Source organism: Cyrtonyx montezumae, unplaced genomic scaffold (assembly GCF_038088225.1).
Source record: "Cyrtonyx montezumae isolate F1298 unplaced genomic scaffold, pur_monq_1.0 scaffold_0, whole genome shotgun sequence".
Classification (NCBI taxonomy): domain Eukaryota; kingdom Metazoa; phylum Chordata; class Aves; order Galliformes; family Odontophoridae; genus Cyrtonyx; species Cyrtonyx montezumae.
This window is the reverse complement of record NW_027071824.1, coordinates 44,457,948-44,473,245: the sequence shown is the minus strand read 5'-3', so window position 1 is coordinate 44,473,245 and position 15,298 is coordinate 44,457,948. Positions and strand designations below refer to the sequence as shown.

General features: G+C 41.3%; 1 protein-coding gene across 1 annotated transcript in view; it reads left to right on the top strand.

Annotated features, from left to right (window-relative positions):
• The window catches only part of RSPO3 (R-spondin 3), a 62,461-nt gene extending 48,181 nt beyond the window's left edge, over positions 1-14,280 (top strand). Inside the window, exon 5 of the mRNA XM_065734053.1 lies at positions 13,245-14,280. Coding sequence (XP_065590125.1) covers positions 13,245-13,438 — 194 coding nt within the window. The 3' untranslated portion in view covers positions 13,439-14,280. The remainder of the gene's footprint in view (positions 1-13,244) is intronic.
• Positions 14,281-15,298: the final 1,018 nt, after the last annotated feature.

Sequence of the window (15,298 nt, the reverse complement as noted above, 5' to 3'; positions counted from 1 at the left end):
GCAGTGTAGCATTTTTCTACAAGTATGATTGCTCTGTGTTAGGACAAACATGAAATTCTCGCCATACCTCACAGTTCTGACAGACATGCACACTGTGAAAGCAGGTAACACAAACCTGCTGTGAGTTTCTGCACATACAGTGCTATATGGTGTGGCAGTCATCTCAAAGCAGAGAAAGAGGTGGGTGGGTGGTCAACTCTTCCAGTACAGGAAGTGAATAATAATAATAAAAAAAATGCCGACTGTATTCCTTTATTAAAATGTGGATGACATGAAAGCACTTCTCCCTAGACCACTAGACCAAATAAGGGATAAAAATCAGCTCTTTTCCTCTCCTCAGTCTTCCCTTCTGAAGGTTGCTTGTGCTCCAGAAGTGGCTTGTGAACATTTTTAGAAGTCTGAGCTCTGTAGGAAAAACAGGATATCACCAACTCCTCTCCCTCCGCCCGTACAAAGTGCCCATCCATTCAGCACCAGATTTCGAATATCTTTCTAGTATCTATATCTAGTATCTTTCCTCTTGAATAGAAATGTGTAGATTGAGAGGAGTAGTTCCAACTTTAGAAGGTGAAACCCACACCTGTGTCAACACTGCTAAGGAAAAGTATGCAAAGATGCGCTCCTTGACCACAAGGCCAAGGAGAATCTTTTGGTTTGCATCCAGACTAGTTAGGGCTACTCTCCTGATTTGCCTGGTGGGGAGAGAAAGGGAGCTGGCGCAGGTCAAACAGAGTCCTAAACCAAACTAGCAGTTATTCAGTGCAGACACAAAAGGGCCTTCCTTCGATGCACAGCTCTCCGTGCTAAACCATAACACCTCCGTATTTGGTGACATCACAGTACTGTGTTCCAAGGAGAGGAAACTGTGGCTATTGTCTCCTGTCAGCTGCAGGGCAGTGATCTTATGCAAAAGAACATAATATGATTTTCTCTTACCCCACATAGTTTCCTTGTTCTGCCTGATGGTCCTCATTTGTCCTTTCTCTCCACTTCTCACAGCTGATCCTTCCATAATCCTTGCCCTAACTTCTAGCACTGTAAGGAGTGCTTTCAGGGGGACTTATTTGTCACAGCTGGAAGAAGAAATCAGCCTCTTGTAGGCTGTGTGCCATGGCCAGATATCTTGATAACTTTCTCCTCTCTACTCCCCAGAAAACCGAAGCAAGCTGTTTACTTTTAGGGCGCATTACTAGAAAGTAAAGATGAAGGGAAGTGGCCACTTGGCCCTTGTCATCTGGAGATCTAAAACTCTATTTTGTCCTATAGGACAAACTGCAAGAGAGCAGTTTGATAGTACATCCACCGAATTTAGTCCAAAAATGCAAAATATTTGATGTATGTGAGCTACAGTGTAAATCTGGCAGTTGGTGTTTCAAGTTTTAATGGTGACACAGAGCACTGTTTAATCAGCTAAATCCTGAGCTGTGGAACACTTCCATGTATAGCAATGGTCTTATAGCACAGAAAATTGTGGAAAGCAATGGCAGTCATTCACGACTGTATTAGTTGCTTAATTCTTTTAAAGGGCATTGTCCAAGACCCGCCAAAATCTCATTGACTTCAAAGTACTTTGGATCTAACTGCAAAGAAAAGATTTTTCAACATTCCTTTGTAACAAAGTGAAAACAAGCATTTTTTGGCTGCTGTTTCTCCTCGTCTTACTGGATATTTATCTGTTCTTCCCCACCCAAGCAGCTCTGTTTGCTTTTCCCCACCCAGGTCTCTGCATCTCCAGCCTCCTTGTCTCTCTCAGCACACTCTCTCTGCCAGCTGTGACACCTGTTGTAGCGTGTGGTCTGTTTAGGCTGCTGCTTCCCAGCTCTCTTCCAGCCCCCTAACTCTGACAAAGAAAACATTTGCTGCCATAACTTTTCATTATAAAGAGCCAAAGGAGCTTTGTATTGTTCCCAATGAGAGGATAACATCCAGTGTTGTTATCAGAGACTGTAAAGATCAGGAAAGAGGTTGTGGGAATCTCCATCATGGAAGATTTTTAAGGAGGTTAGACAAACATCCATCAGAAACAGTCTAAGTATAGCAGTCCAGCCACAGAGTCCAGTAAAGAACTAGATAATGCTTTGATAAGCTTCCCTACATTTCTAAAATAACCACAACATTTCCATAAAATTTTTTCATGCCTATTGCCTTCAGTAAGACCTCCACAGGCAGACAGCATACTGCACATTTACACAGCACTATATCAAGCATCACTGTCTATTGACGCATTCAGTGTAAAATCTCCTGTTGTCTTTACCAAGCTCAGATTTTCATTTGGGCCTGAATGAGGCCTAAACTAAACTAAATGGAAGAAATGGTTTTTCTTCCATTAAGTTTAGTTTAGGTATCCTGTCTTGCTGGTATATCTGCCATGCTCATCTTTGCACTCACCAGCATGTACCCACATACATGAGTCAGTGGACTTGTCACACTAATTCACCAGAGATGAAAGCTACCACTACTCTGCCAATGAACCTATGTAAAATTTAATAGCAGACACAGATGTGGCCCATGAGGGGAATATTGCTGTATGTTTAGCTTTGTTTGTTTGTTCATTTGCTTTAAAAGAAGGTTAATTTTAAGGACAGGTGAATATTTTTCACTAGTGTTTGTTGAAGTAATATTTAAGTGGCAAGGATTTGAAGAGAAGAAAGAAAGACATCATTTAAAAATTTGGTGGCCATATTCTTCATGGAAAAATCAGAAAACCATTTCCAAAATGCTTAGTGTTTACTTCCTTGAAACAAGAAATGGCTGCAAAAAGATTTGATCAGTGGTCCACAAGTGAAACATCTTCAGGCTAGGATTTAAAGATTAACTCTGGGGATTTTTCTGGGGTTTAAAAGCAAAATAACCCAGTGATGAAATTTTTTGAATTTAATCTAATCCTCCCCAATACCTATAGCAAACAGTAGCCCCAGCAAAAGATTTACAACTACCGTTATGTCTCTGCTTTGTTCTTAAGCATGTATTTACTTCTGCCCATTTGCTTTCTGAAATTCCCTCTCTCATTTGTCATCTGAAGAACTCTGTTTAAAAGGAAAACAGGCTTCAGACATGAAACACAACTACATTCCTGAAACATGAGATGAACAACCTTTAATTCACACAACCTTTCATTTACAGTAATGTTTAGTGGATCACCCAGTCTCATTACGAACGATGCCTCTCCTTGTCATTAGCCTACAGAAAGGTCTAAAACACTTAAGTGTTTAAAGGAGCCCTGTTTTAGCCCCTGCATTCTCTCCTTTCCTCCCTCCCCCCACTCTTCATATCCCTGTCAGACTGCTCTTGTTCTAAGTGCACGATCTAAATGCTATACTCTGCAAATTGCACTTATTGTTGGCTTCAGGCTTGGAAGGACCCTTCTGAACACTTTTTATACAAACCCTAGCAAGGTCACAGTTGGAAAAATCTCAGCTGGTGGACTTGGATCCCATGAGCTAGTGACCATTTATAATTAATATTAATGAATGGCAGACGACAGATGTTTATTGCTTAAGTAGAAATGTGCATTGCTAAACCAGAAGGATTTTGTTTAAATCCAGAGGAACTAACTTTATTTCTTGTAGGGATGTGGGTGGTGGGAGGGAATGCCAGTAGGTGATCTGCTCCCCTCTACCTTTAAGCATGAGCAAGGAAACAATTCTCCATAAAGGACCTGAGCTCTCTGTTTGATTGAAGCATGATGTTCAGTTCCTTAAAACATTAACTGAAGTAAGGACGAGTGCTTTCATCCATTTCAGTGGCTTTAGCTTGCACTAGTAATGGTTTTCATCTGTATCTGTCAAAGCATTAACCATAATTAAGGAACCATTATCTCTGTTTTATAGTTGTGGAACATGAGGATGTTATAAAAACTGCATTATATAGAAAAAATGTCCACCATCAAGATGAAGGATCACAATCCCAGCCACAGTCTATTTTATTTGTTAGATTTTTTTTTTCCGAGTGCTTTTAAACAAACTAAAGCTATAATGGATAAATTAATTAAATTTAAATCTGACATAGTGGAAGATGCAGCATGGAGACGGAAGAATCTCTGTGAATCTCTGTGAATACTGTAGGGCTTATTCAGGTTTAAAGTTGATGGAACTTCTGTTTTCTAGCTGAAAGCAATGCACTCTTTCAGAATACAGAAAATAACTTCCTGTGACATACAAAAAATCCTGGGTAACATTTTCAAAAGTACATGAAAAGCTGTAAGTAATTTCTGAGAATTTATGGTCGAGATTGGAGTGGGAGCTCTGGATTCTTTGTGCAGCATGTCCTACCTCATTACTATCTTGCTGTACCATATGTGGGCACCAACTATTTACTGTTTTCTTGCTCCTGAGATTTCTACACATCTGTATAACCGCCTATGAAGTGTTTCAGAGTATGCTACACCAAAACCTTGCAAAATATTTTTGCTTTTAGTGGTCATAGAGTTGGTCTCCTGTATTACAGAAGGGTGCTTAAGGAGGCAAAAGCAGGAGACAGTCAGATCTGTAGAAACAGTGAATTGTTTCATATTTGACTAATCTGAAAACTCTTACAGGAGGCAGGAAAGTGTTTAATTAATTGGTTTTAAAGAAAAACATGAACATAATAGTTGATTTGTGTACAAGATCTTCCTCAGATGGAGGCAGGAGGTGGTTAGAAGGAGAGACCTTTGCTGGTGACCGCAGTCCCTGTTATTAGAGTCCAGAGAAGGTCCTGACTTCTTGCCACATGTCATACTAGAGGAAATTTCACTCGTTCTACTTTCACTTCTGGTTCCCTAGAACCTTTTCTCAGCCCTGCAATATGGCATTTGTGACTGGCCCTGTTTACAGGCTGTACACACCCCACAAGCACACTAACAAGTGCAACACCTAAGATTATAACGTTACCAGCACTTCTGTAGCACTCCTAGGCCATGCCCTGAGCGCGAAGGAGTGAAACTAACATATGCTTGCAGCAAGTTCTGCTGGGCTACCATTATCTACTTCTGGCAGGAACTTGGGGCAGATCTCCTGGGGAGGTGGCTAAGGGGTTTCAGACATTCCTCAGCACAGCTTGGAGTTCTGTGCCATAAGAGGTTGCTTTCTTTTCCCACTGGGAGCTTCATCTCATCTAACTTCTGAGCCATCTAACCTCATTTGTTCCCCATCTAAATGGCACGGTGGTCAGTTTATAAAGTATACTAAATAAAGTGAAGTCCAGTGATGCATCATCACATGCAATACTCATTCTTCGCATTCCACTTGAAGCTACTCATAAAACCGGCTGCTAACTTCAGCGTGCAAAGCCTGCGTTACTACAAACAGCTTCAGATCCAGCGTTCATTCTCAGAAGGATTTAAAAAGAATAAACTTATCACATTCTTGGAAAAAACAAGAAAAGGCTAGAGAGCCTGGATAAAATTTACACAGACTTTCTATCTGTGACACATTGCAAACTGAGGATTTACGGGAAATATTAAAATAACTGCATTCATTTTTTATTTTTTTTCCCATCCATGTCCTCCATGACCCCCTTAGAAATCTTTGGGTTTTGTTTTTAACACATTTGAATTTTCCAAAGGAATGGAAAATACCAAATTATTGAACTCGTCGTGTTTCCCAGAAAAATATTGATTTCAGCGAGGACCCAGGAGAAAGTGGGCAGGTTTTGAAACTACTTTGCCTTTGTGTTAAGTTTCTGCCCAGTATTCTCTCAGCTTGTCTGATGGGCTGACAGTCCACCTGGCAGGCTGACAAGGACACAAGAGCCTGAAAACTTGAGATCCCTCTGAGAGCATCTTGGTCATCTAAGCTCTCCAAGCTTCATAGGCCTCAGCTCTGAATCCCTCTGTCAAAAAAAATTTCCTGAGCCTCTTTCAGAGGCAGCTCAGGAGACTTGGTGTTCCCAATCCCCTTTTCCTCAAGTTTTCCTCCCCTTTTCCTTTTCCTTTTTGCTTGCTGAAGTGCCAGGCATTCTCTGAGTAGGTGAAAAAACCTCATGGAACCACATGGAAATGGCAAATGTGAAATGCCATGTCACTGTTGTTGAAAGGGGACTTTTGGATTCGCTGATCTGTGTGAAAGTTAGAAACCTGACCTGTCATTTTAACCAGGGTGAAAATGTGTTTGGAAGTATCGGCACTTCCTAGAGAGGGGAAGATCAATGTTTTGGCCAACAGAAATAGTACACAGATGTTGGAGACACGAAACAGAAAGAAATGGTCATTTTTCAACACCTCGCTTGTGAAGAGTACCCTTGAAAGCATATTATTCCTTCATTTATACCAGAAAACAACCTTGGTGACCTCAGTTTGTTTAAGCAAGTACAACAGATGGCAGAACCAAGCCTCTGGCATATTCAAGTAATGGCATCCTGGCTCTGGGCTGATGATTGTGCTGAGTGGATCCATCAGGAGCTGCCTCCCACGTGTATGTGAGCCACTGCTGACTGGCTGATCAATCAGTCAGGCTGGCCAGGATTACTGCGAAGTGCGCACAGGTTCCCATCCACCTGTCAGCACAGGCATCACCACAGGTGGGAAAGCAAACAAATGGAGCAAGATGAGGGGACAAATGAACTATGCAAACAAAGAAGGGCCAGCATTACATCCTGTTGACTCTCCATCTTCTTTCACCTTCTTGGGGCATCAGAAAATTTAAAGAACTGCACTGAGATACTGCTCCAAAACAGTACCTGGCTCAGGACATCACACACAGGTGATGGAAAGCCACCAGGCCTGAGAAGGAAAACTGCCCTTTGAGGTCCACCCACCTGGCACTGTTGTGCTTTATCTGAGCTTCAAAGCAGTGGAGTTATATTTTTATATCTCTAAAGACGTGTACTGCTCACACACGTTTGTGTTTGCATGCACACACACGGTGATGACACCAAATGAAGGTCCAGTAGTAAGTGAAGCAGGTCCTGGAGATAGGATCAGTATTAGCAAACCCACTTCGGGATCACCAGCATAGCCCAGTCTCAAACTGTGTTCATGTAACAGAAAAAGCATTCTGCATTGTCTGTGTATAGATGCATCCAAATATTTGGATTGTATGACCGAGTGATGAATTGACAGGTTACATTAAGGAAAGTCAAAGAAAAAGGCCTCTCTTGTTTATCCTCTCTTCAAAAAAGCTTCAAGTAGAAATTTGAATACTGAAGAAAAAAATTTCTTTGAGCATTTTCTCCTTTTTACTATTGTACTAGAAAGAGTTCAAATGTCTGCTGAGGCACAAGCATCTGTCTCTTATCATGTATAACTTTTCTTGATTATTTCTAGAGAGGCAGACTAAACATGCAACTCTGACATAATGCAGCATCACATTTTTATTTCTGGTTTGCTCAAAAGCCTGCACCAGCTGAAGTCTCTAAAAAGGACGATATTTATTACCTCAGTGTGGGCTAGTGGGAGGACATGGATTATTGGTGTCTTTAAGGAAAACAAGCTAGTATAGATTTCTTTCAATATCCCACAGCTACAGCAGGGTAGGATTTTCTGGTACCAATCACAACTATCTCCAGCCTTTCCATTGTCATCTGATTGCATTAGTCTTAAAAGAGAGTTATACAGAGGATTTGGACACTCATCTACAATTCTGTGAATTTTAAGAGAGCTGTAAAAATCGAATCCCATTCAGAAGTAACTCTTAAAAATCTCAATGCCAGCTCAGTGTGAAGGTTGGAGGGAAAACACTGCATTCCTAAATACCAGCATGGTGTACGTCACTTCTCATCCTAAACAATTAGAGTGTTTTTTGCTCAGCTAAATAGCCACGAGTTTCCATTCTTTGGAAACAGCATTGAGCTTTTATAAGCTGTGGGATCTTATAAGATGAAAACTGTTATGTAATTATAAAATTGCTGTTGTTAGCACAACATTAGTGTTGATTAAAACAAGGCTGCTAACAAATTCCCTGAGTCCCAACAGGCAAGTGCAAAGGAAATAGATGCCCACAGGCTCTGTTTTGAACAGACAGCAATAAATGCCTCCGCAAACAGCAAACAGAACTCATTGCAGAAATCCTCCTCCTCTGTTGGCTTCTTTGACTGGAGGATTTTCTTGGGTTTTCAGGCACTGTCAATGTCTTTTCTATGGCACAAGAAAGAGCTTCAACTCGTTTCTATTGCTGAGGGTGTCAGGAACCAGTTATGGCAGGGACTTTCCGTAAAGCCTTGCTTATGAGCTCATGAGTGTAGCAGTATCATTTCTCAAGCAACCCATGGAAGAAATCCTTTCCTACTTCCTTATACCTAAGTGGGGAACAATTCACTCTTCAGCTGTTAGAACAGCAAATTCTGGTATCTTTTTCCACAGCATCATTCATGTGCTCAGCCTCCTTTCTTTCCTGTCTGCCTGCTTTATGCAAATGGTGTTGAGCAGGCCTGACCTATTCCTGTATTTAGTCACAGTGTTCTCATTCTTACTAACGTGCCTGACTCAATGCTGTCCTTTCCTTGCAAGGACAGGCAAGTACACATGAGATTAGTAAGAATATTTTTCAAGTGAATGCAGTTCAGTAGTACAGATCCTATTATTTTCAGATGTAGATGAAGATCAAGGACCCTAAATCTCCTGAAAGACTACTATAGGTCTCGGGCTCCAACATTACCTTCCATCTGCTACTAGAGAAGTATTTTCTAGAGGAGACAAGCAGATAAGTTTTGCATCTTCAAGAGGAACAACTAAAAAGACAAAATGCACTGAGCCTGGTATTAAGTAGGCAATTCTGAAATAGGTCACTGTTTTGGTCACCTGCAGATCTGACGACTATGAAATTGGGCCAACATAACTAAAAAATAAATGATCACTGATAAGAAAGCTATGCTGTTTAAACTTCAAAGAGTCTGACCAGATGAATCACTCACTAATGGCTCGTGAATGAAAGGACAATGTCCTCTGCCTCACTGGGCAGCTGTGGCTTTGGAGGCTTGTTATCTCAGTAAATAGTGTGAGTACATGCTACAGTTTGTGTTCCAGAAAAAAATGTGTCACTTTTCATGGAAATGATTGTGATATGCCCATTTGCACAACATGACACGACTTTATTACAGACAGAGCTGTGCTAAGTGATGTAAGAGCCTGGCAAATGCTCCCCTTACTGGTACCTTCACTTGGTGCAGCTTCTTGAAGGCTGTTAGGTTGCTATTCAGGTCAAGCAGTGAGGAAAGGGTGACATTCCTAACAAGGCTTACAGAGAGAGAGAAAAGTCTCTGAGAAAGGTGAGGATAGATGGGAAGGAGTGTGGTCACGGAGTGGGGGCACTTACCCCTCAGATTTGGTCTCCACACGAGAGCACTGAGGGGTCAGCTGAGGCTGTGAGGAGTGTGAAAGAACACTGTGGCACGTTGCAGCTGTGGCTTGTGGTCTCTTATTATAGCTCTTCAGCTGATTACAGTGTAGTGGGGAGGATTTGTGGTCCGTGGTGACATGCACAGTGGAAGTACCAGGACCCTTTCAGATAGGGGCTCATTATGTATGTGCCTGCAACCCCAGCAGACACAGTTCTGTTTCTTGTCTTGTCCATTCTTCTCTCCCAGGGTGAATTTCTTCATAGGAGTGATCACCCCCAGAGAAGTACAATCAATTCAAGTGGATAACATCCTGACCCCTATAGGATTTCCATGATACTTCTCCTATGACAGCCCCCACTGGAGCAATGCAGTTTGCACAATTGGCTTGCACACCATTTTAACAGTGCTTTGGGATTTGTCTGCCCACAGAAAGGAGAAGTGAACAAATGCACTGCTCTGAGTTCCTTGTGGTAATTGCAAACATATTAGGGTGAGATTAAGCATAAGTCTAAAGAAGACAAAATCTGGAACCTGCAGTGATTATTCCACATCAGCAATGATTCACTATCTTCTAAATCCTGAGTTTTCCTAAACCATGTTCCTAAACTCTTGCCCTTTTTACACCGTAAGATACACTTATAGGTCTAGTGGAAACTCCACATCTGGTGTGATAATGCAAAGACTTCTCTGAAACAGCGTAGTTTGCGCATATTAAGATGTATTCCAGCATGGATTATGTAAATGCAGATGTGGGGATTTCTGAGACTGTAGGCTATAAATTAGATTAATAAGAAGTCAGCACCTTTAAACTGACTTGACTGATTGTAATTATATCATTCTCTGAATTAATTTCACCATCTGCAGTTAATTTGAACTACTGAACTTCTCAGCATTACAGCATGTCTGTAGGCTTACTTCAATATACAAAGCTGTCACTACTAGAAGTAGCAAAGCACCTCCTATCTACAAGAAAACTGACAAAACAGACTAATAACAGATTACTCCAGTACAGTTGGCTGTGCAAAGTTTCTGTTTAGAAGAAAAGCTACTTTAATGACAGTCGTTTCGCAGAGCTATTAGGCTCTCCAGAATCCACTTTTTCATGAGCAAAACATTTGCTTGGAAATGTTGGACTATCTCCTATTTCTAAAGACTTGTCCTCTTATTTTTATTTTTTAATTAAGCTTCAGAAGGGCTTATTGGATACAAAAGAAGAAAGAAATGTTGTAGTGTTAGTGCATCACAATGAGGGAATTTCAGAATTCTGTAACACACGGGAAATGGCAATAATCCTTTTTTATATCCTCTTCCTGTCAAAACAAACAAACAAACAAACCCCAAACAAACAAAAAAGAAGGAAAAAAAAAAAGGAAAAAAGACGTTCCAATATCAAATAAGAAAGGAGGGAGGGAAAGGACCGCTAACTTTCCCCGGACGCTCTGAGGGTGAGAAGGACGGCCCGGCCTGGCTCCCGAGCCCGCCTGCGGATGCGCCATGCGCGGCACCACAGCGCCCCCTCGCGGTCGCATGCGGCGCTGCAGCCGCCTCCTCATGGGGAGAATATTTTCGTCTAAAATATGTTCTTGTATCGCGTTTGTTTCTTTGATGGGTTTCAGCTTTGTTCCTGCCTTTGCCTCGTCTTCTCCGAGTGCAAAGAATTACACAGACAAATTTTTAAATTGAATAGCCTGTGCCATTCTTGCACTTTAGCCAAATGCCCAGATTTCCTAACGGTTTCCACCACTTCAGGAGTTCTGTTCCGTGTGTTGTGGAAAAGGATCAGGAGATTTGCTCTTGTATGAGCAGGGAGAGAGATGCACACAGGAATTTGTCTCTAGCTACAACCCGGCACTAGCAGATGGCATAAAGAAATTCATCTGCTTGTAGAATCTTCCTTTGGGTCCAAACTGAGCAGGATAAAATGAAGTAACACTAAACTGACAGGAAACTCCCTTTTCTAAAAATACCAGTGAAAGGAGCTAAACAACCAGCCTGGACAAAGGTAACCCTTCAGTGCTTCACTGAAGGGTTACCAGAACAGAACAGATATAGAAGAAAGTTAAATTCACAAATAGCAGCAATGTGGAGACACTGGTATAAAACCATGCAAAAAAAAAAAAAAAAAAAGTGCACAGAGAGTCTGAGCAGAAGAGAAGTACTACTGAATTTTAAATATTTTATATACATCAATTTAATTTGTCTTATATAATAAAAAAATCAGTCTCATTAAAACACAAACAGTAAAATCGTGCCTAGATGAGTCTCTAGCTTGGTGTTAGATCTCCCTTGAAACTTGCAGACATGTAGCCATGTGTATTCTTAATATAGTCACACGTGTATATAAAAATACATACATCTTGATCCATGACAGAAAGGGAAACCATTAAATATTTTCCAACATGCTTAAATTGTGGGTAGGAAGTCACAGCTGAAGCTGATTTGGCCAGTCTCCTAGTGAACAATGTCAAACACTGAATGCCTGGACGGTTTCCATTCAGAAAACATTTCAACTTGGGCCAACTGTATTTACAAACCACTGGAATGAAATTCCATGCTGTCATTTATCCATTACTAAGAGACAGTGTTACAGATGGGTAAGATGCACGCTTATTCTGAGTGGAACTCTCCCAGTGGTGGCTAGCTCTCACTGAGCCTGGCATGCCCATTCTGCAGGTCTGCCCTGCTCACCCCTATGTATCTTATATGGCATTGCCAAATTCAGAAAGGGATTCTGCATGTATGTGGGGTCATTTCTGACTAGTTACTAGAAAACTGAGGGGCCATTTTGCATAAGAAGCAACAGATGAACAATTCAGATGTTTGTCTGTACTTGACTCAGTAAGTTAACAAGACTCAATAAGTTAACAAGACTTTCCCTTGTTGGTGAGGATTAGAGAAGCTGTAAAATTAGACTATGTAACTGCACAGTAAGAAGAGGATACAGCATATCCTCACGTCTTTGTCTTGCTCTTTGCTTTCTGCCTCTTCTTCTCCTCTGAATCTTTCTCCCTTTATCCAGTTTACTCTATCTTGGATGGCAGAGTGCTTCTACTCTGTCTGACCTCGGATGGTCGTCAGTTCTCAGTGTGAAGCCACTGTACTTCACCTACTTCTCCACTGTGTCCTACTCCTGTAGAGCCCACTGAAGTGCCAAGAAATCCCAGCTCTGAATTTGGAATGGGTGTATTTCTCATCATTCAGCATGGGCAAAATTCTGAGTATTCAACATTCTTAAAGATAAGGGCTATTGTCAAGTTTGTGTAACTCCCCCAAAGTCTGTGTAGGAAAGTCTGGATCATATCTGGATCATATGTAAAAGCAGAAGGTGTTTTTGCTGTTGAATAAAATGATAGATTATTTGCAGTAGTATTGTAGTTTATAAAGTTTACGAAGTTAGACCAGTCAGCAGTCAGTGCTACCTGGCTTAGAAGCACAGAATGAATCATAGAATGGCTTGGGTTGGAAGGAACCTCAAGGATCATCAAGTTCTAACGCCCCTGCCACACGCAGGGTTGCCAGCTGCTAGCTCAAGTAGTAGGCAAGATTGCCAAGGGCCCCATCCAACCTGGCCTTAAACACCTCCAGGAACGGGGCACCCATAGTCCTTCTGGACAGCCTGCTCCAGCACCTCACTAGTCTCTCAGTTAAAAAAGCCATAGAAGTTCCCAGGCCATGTGTGTTTTGGTGGAGTGCATGGAGCTGTGCCCCTGGCTGTGCGAGACAGGAATACATTTAATGCTGGCTCTGAAATATTGAATCTCTCCAGGGAAGTTTCAGCTCTTTGTTTGGAATCAGCCTGATGGGAGGTGCTAGTCCAGTGTACTAATTTAATAGGTTGATGAAGAGTTGGACACTTCCAGACACTGGTACTAGTGTCCAGCTTCTAATGGGAGGTGCTAATCCAGGGCAAGTTTTGTAGTCTGTGGCAAAGCAGGGGATTCAGAAATTGCAGCCTGAGCAAATCTTCTAATGTGTCATTTTTATTTCAGGGAAAAAAAATAGGGAGGAAAAAAGAAAAAAGTCCAGCAAAGATGAAAGTAAGGAGTCGAGACAGGAAAGCAAAGGGCGAGCAGCCCGAAGACAAAACCGAGAACAGAGGGAAAACAACAACAAAACGCAGCCGAAGAAACGAAAGGCCCCCAGTAAAGAACAGAACCTGGCGCCTGTCGACACTGCACATTAACAGCCTTCCATGATTGTTTAAGTCTTATGATGCTGCTATCTCTACCAGATCGCCCTGAAAGGTGCCCCAACCATTCAGGCCGCAAATGGACAATGCTACCAGTTACTATTAAACTTTAAACAACATTCCAAATACTTCCTATATTCTCCAAGCAAACATAGTTTATTAAAGAGATTGAGATGAGCCAAGAAAAAGTCTAATAATGGGATACTTTAGAACTGTTATATTATATGCTTCCATGCATCTGTAAAAGGCAATTAAGAAATTTTGTATATATTAATAATAGGGTATAAAATATAGCAATATAATAATGAATGACATTCAGATGAACAATGTTCTTTCTCTTTGTAAAATATTTTTCAAGTTATTGTTTAAGTATGAAGCAAGAGATATGTCTAAATCAAAGAAGCAAATAGTATCCCTTCATATATTGTACATAACTATTACGAGAAGGAGGAAAACATTTCTGAAGAGCCAGCAGGAACCAAGGGTTTTATAACCTCTGGTGGAGCAGTGTGGAATTGCCTGTGGTTCCCTGGTCCGTGCTCCACATGTTGGTGAGAAACACCAGGGGAAAGCCTGCAGGGCTTCAAAAGCAGAGGGAAGAGATGCAGAAATGTCTGCAGCTTTGAAGACTGAATCCCTGAGGCAGAAAGTGACAGTGCTGAGCTTGAATAGCGCTCTTATCTGTGGGACAACAGAATGTTTTCTGGTCAAAACAGTGGTACAGTGTGTGCTGTTTTATGCTTTTTATACCTATGTGTAACTTAAGTCTACATTTCAAATCTTCTGGTGAATGACAAATCATATTTGTAGGAGACAACGTTGAGTTAATAAAAAAACAGAAAGACCACGTAACTGTGTTTCTCACAGCGATGATGTCTCCTTTTCTGCAGGGGGAGGGAAGAATTTAGTAGCTTCACAGAGAGAAAAAGACAACCTCAGCCACAACATGCATGGTGTAACCACAACAGTAAGTACACTGATGAATAGAATTTGCCAACTTTTGTCGAGGTTTACTTAAATTCTTGTCCCAGTTCTTCTATCTGACACAGAAGAGATGAAAATGTTCACTGATCAGGGGACAAGCAAAACCCCTTGGTAACATTCCTGCTAGGGTGACACTCAAGGAGGGCATGGGTTATCTAATATGCTGCCTCTCTGCTTAGAAATGGATTTACTCTTTACAGAAAAACACCAAGGAACCAACTGATCACATTTGCTTAGTTGCCACACTTTTCCCAAGGGTAGTTTTCATGGAAGTAGCAGCCTACCTAGTGCCATGTGGTCTAGAAAATACACCGGGCAAGCCTTCCTTGCCAGTTCCTGACCCTACTCAGCAGTCCTTTCTCTAATGACTTTGACTAGACAGTCTGTTCTGGACTTTGAAAACAACCCTATCAAACACTGGCATGGGGACTTCAGATGGGAGAATGGATTTTGATAAAGTTATGAGCAAAACCTATAAAAAAAATTCAGAGGAGAATTAAATAGATGAAAAAGCAAAACAAGGCAGCTAAACCTAGAACATCGCTGATCTCAGTTACTCTCTGTTACACCATTTGGAGTCGACAAAGGAATGCCATTTATCTGGCAAAGACAGATGGAAGACGAAAAGCAGTATGAAGAACAACAGATTGAATTAAAAAGAGAGTGAAAGGAAAAGAAGTTAGGACGCAAATGTGAGTTTTGTCTTATACTGCCATATAAACCTTTATTACAAACTCTGGTGTGTCTCTCCTTTCTTACGCAAGTGGTACTGACAAAGATGGTTTGTCCTACCAAGGGCAGGACTTGGAATACTATAACCTCTCAGCCAGGATAAAAGTGTAAAAGGAATCTGGCTTGTGCTTGTAATAA